The following is a 13,787-nucleotide window of genomic DNA, read 5'->3' on the forward strand; positions in this document are numbered from 1 at the left end:
TAGTAAAATGTAAAAAAGCAGTAAAAAATATTATTTAACACTTCAGACACCAACAGAATTCTAGAATTCTCCACAAGCACCTTTCATACACTGTTGTCATTCAAAGTGCCTTACAAATGAGAAAAGAGTTATTTAAAAAAGTAAAGTAAAGGAGAATAGAAGTTGAAAATATGAATTAAAACATGATTAAAACAATTGATTTAAATTAAATTAGAACAATTAAAAATTACATTAAAAATAAAATGTTAAATTAGGATAAAAAGTGCCGTTACGGATGAAAAGGTGCTAGACCACTAACAGTGTTTAAACTGCACTGAAAGCTGCTCAAATAGGAACTATTTGAGTCTGGATTTAAAAGTGTCCAGTGATGGGGCTCTTCTGATGCTCTCTGGTTCCATTTAGGAGCAGCATAATAGCTAAACATGGCTACTAGAAATACAACTAAAAATGAAGCTAATTCACCGATTTGCTAAACAAGGCTAAGCAAATGTTTTGCATCTTGAACCTACTTCCATGTCTTAGCTGCTGTCTAGCTCAGCTGAAATCCTGTCAGACTGCTCTGTTGCAGTATCTCATAAACAGAACACTGCTGAACGCTGAAGTCTCTGCCTCATTGAGAGGTTCATTGTAAAAAGCAGTGCATAAATGTGTAAAACGTTGTTGAAAACTGGAAAATTTTACTTGACAAATGAAATATCTAACCGTCTACAATGTAATTTGTGTCAATGATGACTGTGTTTTCAGTCAAAATTCACCTCATGGCCATTACAGTAACTACCAGACACGCCTGCTGCTCTCTTATAGGCCGCGCCGAAACCATTGTCCAAGGTGCATCATGCAAAATTGGATAAATGACCCTGCGGCTGTGCTTATCGCTGAGCTCCACCCAGCAAAAATCCACGTACACAACGAAATTGTGTGTTTGAAAGAGCAGGGGTGAATTTCAGTGTGAAAGCAGCTTATAACTTTGTGTTGCGTGCCCAGCATCAGCCTTTAACACAGTAAAATCACTCACATCTTATTGCTTTAATATGTCAGGGCTGCTGCTGTCACAGATCACGGACAGGCTTTATCCTGAATAGAACCTTATAAATGAGCCTTGGTCTGTTTTTAACTGCTGAAGTGCTGAAGGCTGTGGCTGTGTGTAATATGAGCCTTGAGGTCTTTACAATAAAGCAAAAGTGGACACAATGGACAAATCAGTCGAACCACAAATGAACCTTGAGAGGTGGTCTCGGTTTTTTGGGCCACTTAGAGGGGCCTGACTTCGTTTGGCGTGTTCACATATGCACAGTCATTAAAGAAAAAATGCATAGTTCAACTGAGGGAGCTCCAAAACAGGCGGAAATTGCATTTTATGGCTACTGTGAAAAAGGTTTAAACATCACAAGGTCTTCACAAATCAATTGCATGTACACTTAAATGTAATTTTAAAAAGCCACAATACAATCTTCACATATCATCATTTACATTACATGTGCATCATTAAGCAACATATGCCGTCCAGTTGTGTTTCAACCCCGCTGTGATGGAAAATCTGTTTGAAAAGTGACGAAGGCAGGGGTGATTCTCTTTTTACAAACATTGTGAGCTCACAGAGTCAACGGGAAAGGGTGAGCCTTTCCTTGTTTAATCTTAAATGTAGCTCCTACTATAAACACAGGGCATCACGTGCTCAGGGAAGATTTTGAAAAGCAGCCACGCAACATACAGGCGTGTAAAAACAGATGGCCTTGCTTGCTCATAAAAGTCGCTCAGAGTTTATGGCCCTCATTTATTGGTGTTCATTACTTAGGCAGAAGGAACTACCGCATCAAGACTGAAGGTCTGACCAAGACGCTGTTCTGACCGAGAACAACTTACTGCCTAAGAGGAGAAGCAGCGTGAATGAATAACTTACAAACAAAACAAAGAAGGACCGTAGCTGCAATGGATGGATGTGTTAATGGACCTCTTTTGCTGAATGTTGAGTGATGTAGGTGGGGCAGCAGTGACAGAATAGCAAAGACTGGAAAGGCTTCTTTTTGGCATTTCATATTCCTGGCATTAATGTAAGTACATACTCCTTTATAATAGTAAGAATTTACAGTACAGTGAATATAGTCAGAACGATGTTTATATCATGATAAGTGAGATTGTAATATTGTGTCATTGAAACATGCTTTGTCTGTGATGGGACATTAAACCAAGAGTCATTGTACAGCCGGTTATGCCTCCCTGCTTATTAGTTCTAATCATGATGCACACATAATATGTTAACACAGGCATGCTGGAGTAAAGGCTTAGGAAACATGATGGTGTCAATACCACTGTCAAAAGGTTATTTACTGTTCGTTCTCACCAGACAAACTGTACTAAAGTGATAGTTTTAAGCCTGCCCAGTTTAAATAAACTGAAAGTAGCCACAAATATACTTCAGTGAAAATAAAAAGTATCTACCTTTAAATATACCCAAGTGTATAAAAGTAAAAAGTATCACTTTATTTTCAGGAAAACATATTGGGGCTTTATTAAGGTTTATTACTGTAAATGGTTTAATCACTCTGCATTAAACTTTATGCATTATAACTTGTATTTGTATATAATTGGAGGTCTGTTATTTGACATCACTAACCATTGCATGTATTAGGTGTAAAAGTAAACCACAAACATGCTTTTAAGACCTTATTATCCATGAATTATGCTAATTATTCAACATGAATTACTCACTTAAATTCACATTCACACTGTTTATCATGTTATTCAATAGAGTTCAGTCAAAATATGAAGTTATTATATGAATAAGCAAGCAAGCAAGCATAAGCATGCTCCTCAAATGTTTTATTGCTTGCACCTAACTGCAAACACCTAAAACAGCATTCCACAATAAGAAAATCATACCAGCAGCGAAACATGGTGGCGATAGTGTGATCTAATGGGGATGCTTTCCTGCAGGAGAACAAAAATTATTATAAAACACACAATTCTCCCTAAATAATTTCAGTATGTATTAATAATAACTGCAATTAACAATTCTTCTGCCAAGAAGAAGAGTTTGTTTTTGTTGCCAAGCAACCATGGATAGCTGAAAGAGAACATTCATCACCCAACATCATATATTGCAGTCATTTTATGAACCTTATCCCTTTTTGTTATATACTAATGCAAATATCATGACAAAGCACTGTTTAATGCAAATTTATACATAGTTTCCGCTTAACAAATTACCACCGCACCAACAATTTCTCCTCCTACAACAGGGAAGAAATATGGATTCCCACATATGGGAACTAGCAAAATTATAGCCCAACTTCTCTGAAAGTATCTTGTAATCTGCCACCATACCTTAATAGAATTGTAAAGAATAGCGTTTGCTGTAATAATTAGATTAGTACTTTGTTGTCACACATGCTAAAACTCCACACTGAAAATGGAGAACAAGATCAGAAGTTCGCAGAGTTTCACAAGTCAGAATAGTTGTGAAACCGTTCCCAAATAACCCTTGCATAGCAGGCCTAATTGTAAATGCAAGCAGGATCAGATGATTTCTTTCAGATGATGTCTGTAAAGTCTTAAATTTCTGTCTAGGTTTTTTTTTTTGCCATGCATTATAAACCTTGACAGAGTTCGCTTTATGTCTGCATCTGTTCATCTAGACATCCACAGAGGTAGCATCTGCAGGGGTTATAATAGCGGGGGAGAATATTCATCAGAATCTAATTTTAGAAAAGCAAATTACACTTCACAGTTTCATGCTGCCTATTAAGCTCTGCCAGCAGTTTGAGAACCAATTAGAATAAAAGGGGGCTAAGGGGACAACCCTGTCTGGGACCCCTGGCTAGAGGGAAGGGATCAGATCACAGACCATTGGTTATGACACATGCTGAAGGTGAAGAATAATCTGAATCCATTTCAGAAAGATACCTCGTAAACCGAAATGTCTGCAGAGCCTAAAATAGATATCCCATCCTAACCTCAAGAGAGCTTACTCTGCTCTTAAAGACACAGTAATTGCCTTACTTTTCTTCTGGTTAGTTAACATTTAACAGCCTTCTTATATTTAAAGTAGAATGCTATTTTGTTGAAAAACCTGTTTGGTCAAGGTTTATCAAGTCCCATAGCAAGAAACTTTGAGAGAAGTTGAACATCAATTCCAATATATTTCCAACATATCATCGCTGTCCAATGAAAAACATGTATCTCCATTTTTTGCCATTTTTACTTTTCTGCATCATTTGAGCTCAGCAGCTGTCCTTTACATGATGATTGGACCAATAGAAATGCTCCAAAATTGCTTAGAACTTTTTATATTAATTTACACTGAAAGTAAAGAAGGTTTTTGCTGTCTACTGTAAAGTTACTATTTTGGAGATACTTGTTTTTTCATTGGATAGTGACAGTATGCTTTACAATTAATAATATACTAAAGACTTCAATTCAAACTCTGTGGTATTAATTGAGTTGTTCAGCCTTTTAGCTGTCCTTTAGTCTGTCAGTTAGCTGATTAACCCAGTTCTAGCTAAAACAAAACCTGGTTCTTACTTCATCTGTCAGTACACTCGGTTGCAATATAAAGACCTCACAAGCAATTTTTTGTTAAAACTTGAAGAACTATTGCACCCACAAGCTATGGAGAATTCTTCTGTCTGGGGATTTTAACCTGATACCACAACAATTACATACCACATATGTATTGATACCACATCGGACAGTAATGCTACAGAATTCCTTTGACTCTTAGAGACCTTTGACTTCAAATAGCATGCTCAGTTCACAAGCTATAGGCCATATCCTTGATCTGGCAGTCACTAAACTAGGTCACATCACTGATCTGGCAGTCATCTCTGATGTCTTCATATCAGACCATTCAACATACAAGGCAGGAAGGGAGTGTCTAAATGTCATTTTACAATACAGTTGAGATGTTTAAAAATGTTTACAATCGTGATATCTGATCTGTGGTCTGAATGCTAGACTAACGGAAACTCTTGACATTCTTGCACCAGTTAAATGGAGGAAAAACTTGCTTACTCATAAAAATCCACAGGTGAATGAGGAAATATGGCAGCTTAAAAGAAACTGTCATAAAACAGCATTTAAACTGCAGTACATTATAACTGCTGAAGCAAGTTCCTGTGAATTTCTTGATAAGCCACCTAAATCAGTTATGACGTCTTTCTGTGTTATCTATTATCAGGAGCTCACAACTGTTAGAAACATAGTAAGCTTTTGCACATGTGATCTTGACCCTGTTTCTAGCGGTGATGCACGTAATCCTTTTAATTTGGTGTTATTGGATCTTGTTGCAGCTTTCGATACAGTTGATCACAAGATACTATTTCACCGGTAGGCCTCTTAGGTATGGTTTTAGAACAGTTTAAACCATATTTAATGAACAGACAGTTCTTAGTTTCACTGGGAAATCATTCATAAAAAATAGTTTTTGTGGAGTCCCACAAGGTCCAATTTTAGGGCCTTTGCTTTTCACGATATCTATTTTTACAGCTATGCTGATGCAATTGTACATTTCCATAGCTTCTTAAAAATCAAGACTGTTCATGAGCTTACCAGCTGTGTGTCAGATATATCTCAGTGGATATCACAACTAAACCAAGAAGAAACAGCAATACTGATCCTTGGTACTAAAACTCAGAGAAAGCTGCTTTGTGAGCAGATTGGCTCTTTTACTTCATATACCAAACTTGAAGTAGGAAACCTGTGTGTAAATCTTAGACTCTGGGCTCTGTTTTATACTGAATGTCAACGCAATTCACCAAAGTAGCTTTTATCATTTGAGAAATATCACTGAATTCTGCCTTTTCTATTCATGTATTTGTTACAAGCAGAGTTAATTACTGTAATGCTCTTCTTACTACAGAAAGCCACTCATCCTCTAGAACAACAAAAGAGAGCTCATATCAGCCCCGTTTAAAAATTGCACTGATTGCCTGTATCTTATCACACATCTGCATAGATTTTGAAGTTCTGCTATGAATTTCGAAAGCTCTAGCTCAGATTCCACAGCATGTCTGTCTATGTTCCAACATGTGATTTTAGAACTGCAGATCTTGGCCGTCTGCAAACATCTTTCATTAAATACAAACAATGTGATAGACATATTTTGTTGTTCTGCTCCTAAATAGTGTATCATTTTACACATCTAAAGGTGGTTGGATGTTTTAAAAGTAAATATACATAAAATGCATAAAACTAAATTTTCTTTTTCTGTATTTTGAAGGGCTAAATCAGGGGTGCACAACTCCGGTCCTGGTGGGCCGGTGTCCAGCACAGTTTGGAGGTTTCCCAGCTCAAACATACCCACTTAACCTGGCAATTAACAGATAAATGCAATCAGGTGTGTTGGAGCAGGTAAATCACCAAACTGTGCTGGACACTGGCCCTCCAGGACCAGAGTTGTGCATCCCTGAGCTAAATGATAAAATAAGAAGAGAAGTTGACTTTTCTCTTGAAAATATAATTGAGTAAAAATAAAAGCAGTCAAATTCAAGTAAAAATTTTCCAAAAATATACTTAAGTATAGCAACAATTTCATCAGTATTTTCCCCTCCAAAGGCCAGTTGCACTGGGTGCTCTGTACTGTATCTGTTACATGAAGTCCATAGTTCATTGGCCTTAATACAGAGTTTCAGTACTAAAACAGCCTCAGTTAGTCTAAACAGTTTTGTTCCAGTTTGACCTGAATCAAGTAATCAGCTTTCTAATAAAGCAATAAGCCACAATTGACCACCTGTAGCTTACTGCTTTCATAATTTGCTGACAAAATGTAGTATAATAAAATGCACCAATGTTTAATAAATCATTTAATTTATTATTAATAATATTTGCAGTTATGAACTCTTCCATCAAAAAACACAGAGTGTTAACAGTGTGTTATTGTTGCCAAGCAGCATAAGGGCCAAATATTATTCCACAATCACCACAGTGTTTTTTAATAACCTGCCTTATTAACACAGAATTCAATTTGTGCAGTCAGATGTCAATATATTGAGTATTTTACAGTGGCTTTGAACATGACTCAGCTAATCAGATTAGAACTGGAACTACTTCCAATGGATGGTTCTTTGGAGAACCAAAATAAAGTGACACATAGGGTTTGAAAAAATTCCCATGGATGATTCTTTAGAGAACTAAAATAAGATCCCAAAAAGGGTTTCTTTAGTGACGCCATGGAAGAACCACTTTTGGTTCCCTGAGGAACCATGTTTAAAAAAGAGCTCTGTGAGTATGATGAACAATTCAGTTGGTACAGAACCTTTAACATCTTTAAACCTCTAAAAGGCTCTTCATACCCAGAAAATGCTTTTTTCAAACGTTTTTTTTTACAGAACCAAAAGTGGTTCTTCCATGGCACTGCTAAAGAAACCCTTTGTGGGACCTTATTTTGGTTCTCTAAAGAACCATGCACTGGAAATTTTAAAGAACAAAAACTAGTTCTTCTATGACATTGCTAAAGGAACCCTATGTGTCACCTTAGTTTAGTTCTCTGAAGAACCACCCTTTGGAAGCTCTAAGGGAACCAAAACTGGTTCTTTTATGGAATCACTTTGCGAAACCTTATTTTTGATCCTCGAAAGAACCACCCAATTAAAGTTTTCTGGTTCTTCTATGGCATTAAGTAAACAACCTTTTTGGCACCTTCATTTTTAAGATTGTATCTATCTTATAAATACTTTTGGTTTAAGTTCAGGTTCATTTTGTAAATACTGTCTCACTTGGGTTTGCTGGGATCTGAAATAGGGAAAAGCATGGACTGGCTATGGGTCATTAACTTCCAACATAATAAGAATCATCTTTTTCATGCATTTCTCAGAGCTATGGTCTCAGGGCAGGTGATCCTCTCTGTCTACATCCTCACCTTCTTGATTGGCCTGCCAGCAAATGCGCTCGCCTTCTATGCCTTCGTCAAGAAGCTTCGAGAGAAACCCACACCTACTGACATCCTCTTGCTGAACCTGACCATCTCTGACCTCCTGTTCCTCTCCTTCCTGCCCGTGAAGATGTACGAGGCGGCATCGGATATGCGCTGGTTTCTCCCAGGCTACCTGTGCCCCGTCACCACCTTCTTCTTCTTCTCCACCATCTACACCAGCTCTGTCCTGCTGATGGCCGTGAGCGTCGACCGCTATCTGTGCGTGGCGTTCCCCGTCCAATACAAGATCCATCGCAAGGCTCTCTATGGTATCATCTGCAGCGGCTTCATCTGGATCACCACGTCCACCCATCTCTGCTTCGTCTACATCGTGGACCACCTCACCACGGGGGAAAGCCACATCCAGGACTGCTACAACAACTTCACCCAGTCTCAGCTGGACGTGGTGCTGCCCATGCGGCTGGAGCTGTGCCTGGTCCTGTATGTCCTTCCGCTCTTTGTTTGCATCTTCTGTTACACAAGGTTCATTCTCATCCTCCGGAGGACATCCAATCTCAATAAGGGGAAGCGGCGGAGGGCTGTGGGCATGGCGGTGGGCACACTGCTGGTCTTTGTGTTGTGCTTCCTGCCCTACAACATCACACACATTCAGGGATTCATCATCCAGGAAGACGTTTCCTGGAGATCTGAGGCCTTGCTCCTCACCACGGTCAACACGATATTCGACCCCATCACTTTTTATTTCTCCTCAGCCTCTTTCCAAGGAAATCTAAAGGGGCTTCTGAGGCACAAGCCTAAGACCAGTTACCCCGGCATTGGGATAACTAATGTCAGCACTATTCAGAATACAGTGAGGCAAGGTGACCACACTGCAAACATGCAAAACCATCATGCAGGTGCATCGCAATGGCAACAGACAGAGAACTGGCCTTGTCAGGCCATTTGACACTGATAGCAGATCGTCTTCAAAGCTGTTATGTTTTACATTATGGTTAATTTTAAGACCACTACGGGGGAAGGACAGTGAAATGCCATATAAAAATAGTGAGGGAAGTAACTGAGGATGTTTTCCCATCACCGGGTGGTGTCATGCCAAAGAAAATATGGCAAACAAACCCAGACTCTGCTAAAGGAATCCATAAACAAACTGAACACAGACCACTTCTTGTTATAGGACTTAAATCATTCAGCGATGACATGACAGTATCTTATTGGACTCGTCTACCATCCACCATTTTGGCAAGTTTAGTCAGTCCAGGCCGAAGCTCTGGACTCATTTAATACATTTGCAGAGCTGTCTAGCATGTGGATCTACATGGCTACCAGATCAGCAACAGAGAGGAAGCACTGCAGTGAGAGTGCTGATGAACATTCGCTGCAAGCTAATTTTATACTCTTATCATGCAGATTTAATGGTATAAAAGTTTCAAAATTGTTCAGTGAACATCATGTTGTGCATCGGCTAACTAACTCTTCACCAACCCGCTGTTTTCCTACAAAAAGGTAACAGGTTACAAGGTAAAGTAGGCCTAAGCTATGATGTCGCTAGGTTAGTAACATTAGCTGAAGTGAAAAAAGATGCTTAGCATTTGTCTGTTTATCTGAAAGACCATAGATTGAAAGGCCATTAGGTGTAAAACCCAATGACCTAATGAATCTTTGCAGGGTTTAATAAATGGTACACTGTAGGATGCCAAAGGTAAAAATCTTATTATTCTTTTTGAGCTGACTTTTTTTAACATTTAGCTCAGTTTCCACCCATTTAGACAGCGTTAGCATTCAGTGTAGTGGTTTACTAAAAATCATGATTAAAAATTAAACTAATTGTAAATAAGAAATGTAAATGCTAAGTGTGAATGTTACATGAAAATGTAAATATTAAATATAAATGCAAATGTAAATATTTAATATAAATGACCATGTTAAATGTAAATGTTGCAGATTATTCAAATTGTCCACACCTCCTGTGATTATGTCTCACATTTTGCATAGAAAGGCCTGGTTTATTACCTCAGCAGGAACTGGCAGCACTTTCTGTGAAAAGTGTTTGTTTTATGCCTTGACTTGTTCCTTTGGTGTTTTTTTGACAAAGCATTAGTCAAAAAAAAGTACTTAACCATCAAAAAATGTGATATCCCTCATCAGAGAATCATGAACTATATATACATCATATGTCATACACTATATGAGCTGTTTTCACCATAAATGACTCAATAACAGGGTTGAAGTGTGTAACAGGGTGGAGTACAGAGATCATATTCCCGATGAAGCTGATATTAATGCAGTGAAAACATAAGCATACAACATAGAGCAGAAAAGAAAGTTGAAAAATTGTTTTTGTCAAAATATTTTTATTAAAATCTTTGTTTTAAGCGATTTTTATTTAAAATAACTGAAGGTTGTATATATATAACACATAAAAAAGATGATGATGCAAATTCCTGTGCATCAAAATAAATCAAAATGTTCCGTTTTTGACATAGGTTAACTTTTCTTTGTGAATTAAATAAATTATTAGGGAAAAATCTTTCTTTTAACATTAAATTGCCTGGAAATGAACCAAATGACATTGTAATTGTGTTATTGGAAGATTTTAATGAATATTTTCATACAGAAGTTCAATGTCTGTGAGGTAGGGACAGCCCGAAATTACCAATTCAAAGGTGGATACAAACATCTACAAAAGTATTTTGGTAATTTTACGTAATTTTAATAATTTTCTTTTAGGTGAAAGTACAGAATCTTTCACTTTTTGCAGAAACAAATCTAACTGAAGGTTATTTAAACCTCAGGTCAGAAATGTTTTTGTGATACCTAATCAAAAATAACAAATTACATTGTAAATGTAAGGGTCTCCCACACTGTACTCCAAGTTTAAATAAAGGCTGATTGATTGATTGACTGATTGATTGATTGCTAACAAAAATATAAATTAATATATATCAATAACATGATTAGGTTGGTAAGCCCCCAGTAATGTTCAGAAATGGTCAGTATGGTCATTTGTGGTTCAGTTTGTGATGCAATTGATAAATGCATTGTGAAATCAAAGCCGCCCCAGTCTGGCTGATACTTTGCTTTACTGTTAAAGAACCTCAAAGTTCATCCTACAGACACAGCCGCAGTCTTCCACTACTTACATAAACAATCATAAACAATGCGAAGCATTACCTGTGGTGAACACATGACCTCACATGTATTATTACTTATTAAATGGTGACAAAATATAATAAAATACAACAGTGTGCAATAAGTAATTCATTATAACCACATTGAACATTTCTTCCTCCAGGAAAGACAATTCTTTATCATTAGCCTATGTTGCAGGTCACCGTAACAGCCAAAGATGATATCCAGAGCAACAGTAACAGTTTTAAAGGGGCACTCTGACCAAAAAGAAAACATATAAACATAGAGACGAATGTTGTAAACATCCTAGCTTGCCTCCTTCAGTGATGCCACAGTGGTCTACAGAGCAAGATTTTGGGGTTTAAAGATGAGGAAGACCCCCTTTTGATGATGTATCTTGAAGGTGGGAAGAACTTTCGTAAAAGCTGGCAGTACAGCTTGGAAGCCAAAAGTCTAGGGAAGTCTGGGGAGGCCATCAGCTGTGGTAATTTTCTAGATTGTTATCTTGAGATCACAACTTAATTGTCTTGTGATATCGAAATAACAAAAGTTGTTCTCTTGAGATCACACGATAACTAAGTCATGATCTCAAGATAACAACTTTTGTTATCATGAGATACAAGATAATTAGGTCATGATCTGAAGATAAAAATCTCAACAAAGCTGTTATCTTGAGAGCAGAAGATATATATAATTATATATATCTATACATATATAATTAAGTTGTGATCACAAGATATCAACATTTGTTATCTCAAGAGCACAAGAAAACTAAGTCATGATCTCAAGATAACTTTGTTAAGTTTGTTTAGTTAAATTGTGATGTCATGATAACAATCTTTCGTAAAAGTCACATTTGTGTTTATTGACCTCTACATCAGCTGCTACTCCAGCAGTCAGGATTTCTTTGTTGCTTTAAAGGGATTCCCATTGATTGTATGACGTATTTGCCCAATGCATGCTGGGTATTGTAGTGACAGAACACTGTCATACCGGTGAGGGACACAGTGCAGACACAATGTAAAGGACAACAGGCAGTTTCAAATTATGTCAAAAACTGGAAATTGACAAAAAGAGATACAAGGTTTTCTTCCAACAGCAGAGATACATAACAGATTTTAGAGCCTATACAGTGCTTTACAGTACAGTACGAGAGGGCCAAAATGAAAACTGAATTCTCTGAGTTCACTTACACTGCGAACACAAAAAGCCCTGAGGTCAGTTACACCTGGCTATCTTTCAGGTTCACTTAGCATTATTTAAAAAAAGAACAATATGTAAAAACACTCAAAAAGAGGCCCAAAGAGGTCAGAAGGTGAAATAGTTGGTGACAGAACTGCAGGTGCATCAGTGACAAAACCTGCAAGCCTGTTTAAAGGGTCAAAGAGAGACAGTCTGGCAAGTTGTGATGCAAACTCTTCTGGCATCACATGTACTGATAAAATTACAAGTAGCATGAGACAGTGTTCACTGTGAGTCAGGGAGGTGTAGCGTTTCCTGTTGTGAGAGGGATTAAACACTGTCTTAAAATCCATAACAACAAATGCCAAACAAAGACAAACTATCACAGTGGTCGCAAACTCACTGACAGGGATAGACCCCACATAGCATATTGGTAGACTACAAATTTGAAACAGCCCCTTTGTAACCCAGTCTCACCAACGCTTATTTATGGGATCTAAGGCCAGTATTACAGAAACATCTTAACTCTGAAATATTATCTGTTTAGTTACCATGACTTCTTCAGTTAGGAGTGAATTTAGGACAGAAGCTATTATAGAATGAAAACTCCTCACTTTATTATCTTAACCGAAATCCAGATACGATAAAACATGTGATGCCCTAACTTGTTATAAGTGTCAGTTTTAGGCAGCATAGTTCACTATTAGCATAATAATGTTGCATTTATTTACATTGCAGAATGGTGGCTTGACTTGACTTGACTGGCTGGTCACCAGCAAAACCAGCATATGTTGTGTTTTGGATGCTGGTATGCTGGTCAACTGGTTTAGCTGCTGGGTGAGCAGCTAAACCAGCACCAGCCCAGCAATAGTCCAGAATAAACCATCTTAGATTAGCCTGGGAGTCATGCTGGTCTGTGCTTTTTTTTTTTCTCAGCAGGGTGGTAACGCTCTGATAAACAGCAGGGGGCACTCTCACAATATTCTTAACTTAAGTTTACTGCCCATTAGTTTTGTATGGACCTTTTTATATCTGTAATGGTAACTGTGTATCAAATTAACTTACAGTTAACAACATTATTTTGATTACGTGTTTACGTTTTAGCTGTGCAAACATCGGCGGTTGCTAGGTAACAAGCATGACAGTTGATTGTCGACTTCGATTGAGTAGGTTAGTGTTGGTGGTGAATAATGGGGAGACAGAGTTGAACGTTTGGCTGTTTATTAAGAAGAATAATGTTAGCACGGTCGGCTAAAGCGTTATGGAAATGGAAACTGAAACTGGTGAGCGGTGACACTGATAAACAGCAGGGGGCGCTCTCACAATATTCGTAACTTTTATTTTATTGCACTTTAGTTTTGTTTTGACCTTTTTATAACCATAACAGTAGCTGTCTAGCAAACAAATCTTTTTTATTTTTAATGTTGTTTATGTTTCAGCTGTGGGCATATCGTCGGTTGCTAGGAAACAGGCACGAGAGTTGATTGTCGACTTCGATTAAGTAGGTTAAGTTTTCTTGAGATAAGATGTGGTAAGATAAGAAAAAAATTAAGATCAGATTTGCTTTTATAATACTGTACAAATTTGTGAAAAATCTTTTCTTGGC

General features: G+C 37.6%; 1 protein-coding gene across 1 annotated transcript; it reads left to right on the forward strand.

Annotated features, from left to right (window-relative positions):
- Positions 1 to 1,687: 1,687 nt before the first annotated feature.
- Positions 1,688 to 9,208, forward strand: LOC118799191 (free fatty acid receptor 2-like). The gene is made up of 2 exons (XM_036558921.1): positions 1,688 to 2,051; positions 7,811 to 9,208. The coding sequence occupies exon 2, from the start codon at positions 7,815 to 7,817 to the stop codon at positions 8,814 to 8,816; it is 1,002 nt and encodes a 333-aa protein (XP_036414814.1). The 5' UTR covers positions 1,688 to 2,051; positions 7,811 to 7,814; the 3' UTR covers positions 8,817 to 9,208.
- Positions 9,209 to 13,787: the final 4,579 nt, after the last annotated feature.

This window comes from Colossoma macropomum, unplaced genomic scaffold (assembly GCF_904425465.1).
Source record: "Colossoma macropomum unplaced genomic scaffold, Colossoma_macropomum, whole genome shotgun sequence".
Classification (NCBI taxonomy): Eukaryota; Metazoa; Chordata; class Actinopteri; order Characiformes; family Serrasalmidae; genus Colossoma; species Colossoma macropomum.

Coding starts and splice junctions, on each gene's coding strand:
- LOC118799191 (XM_036558921.1), top strand. CDS start 7,815: ATGGTCTCAGGGCAGGTGATCCTCTCTGTCTACATCCTCACCTTCTTG.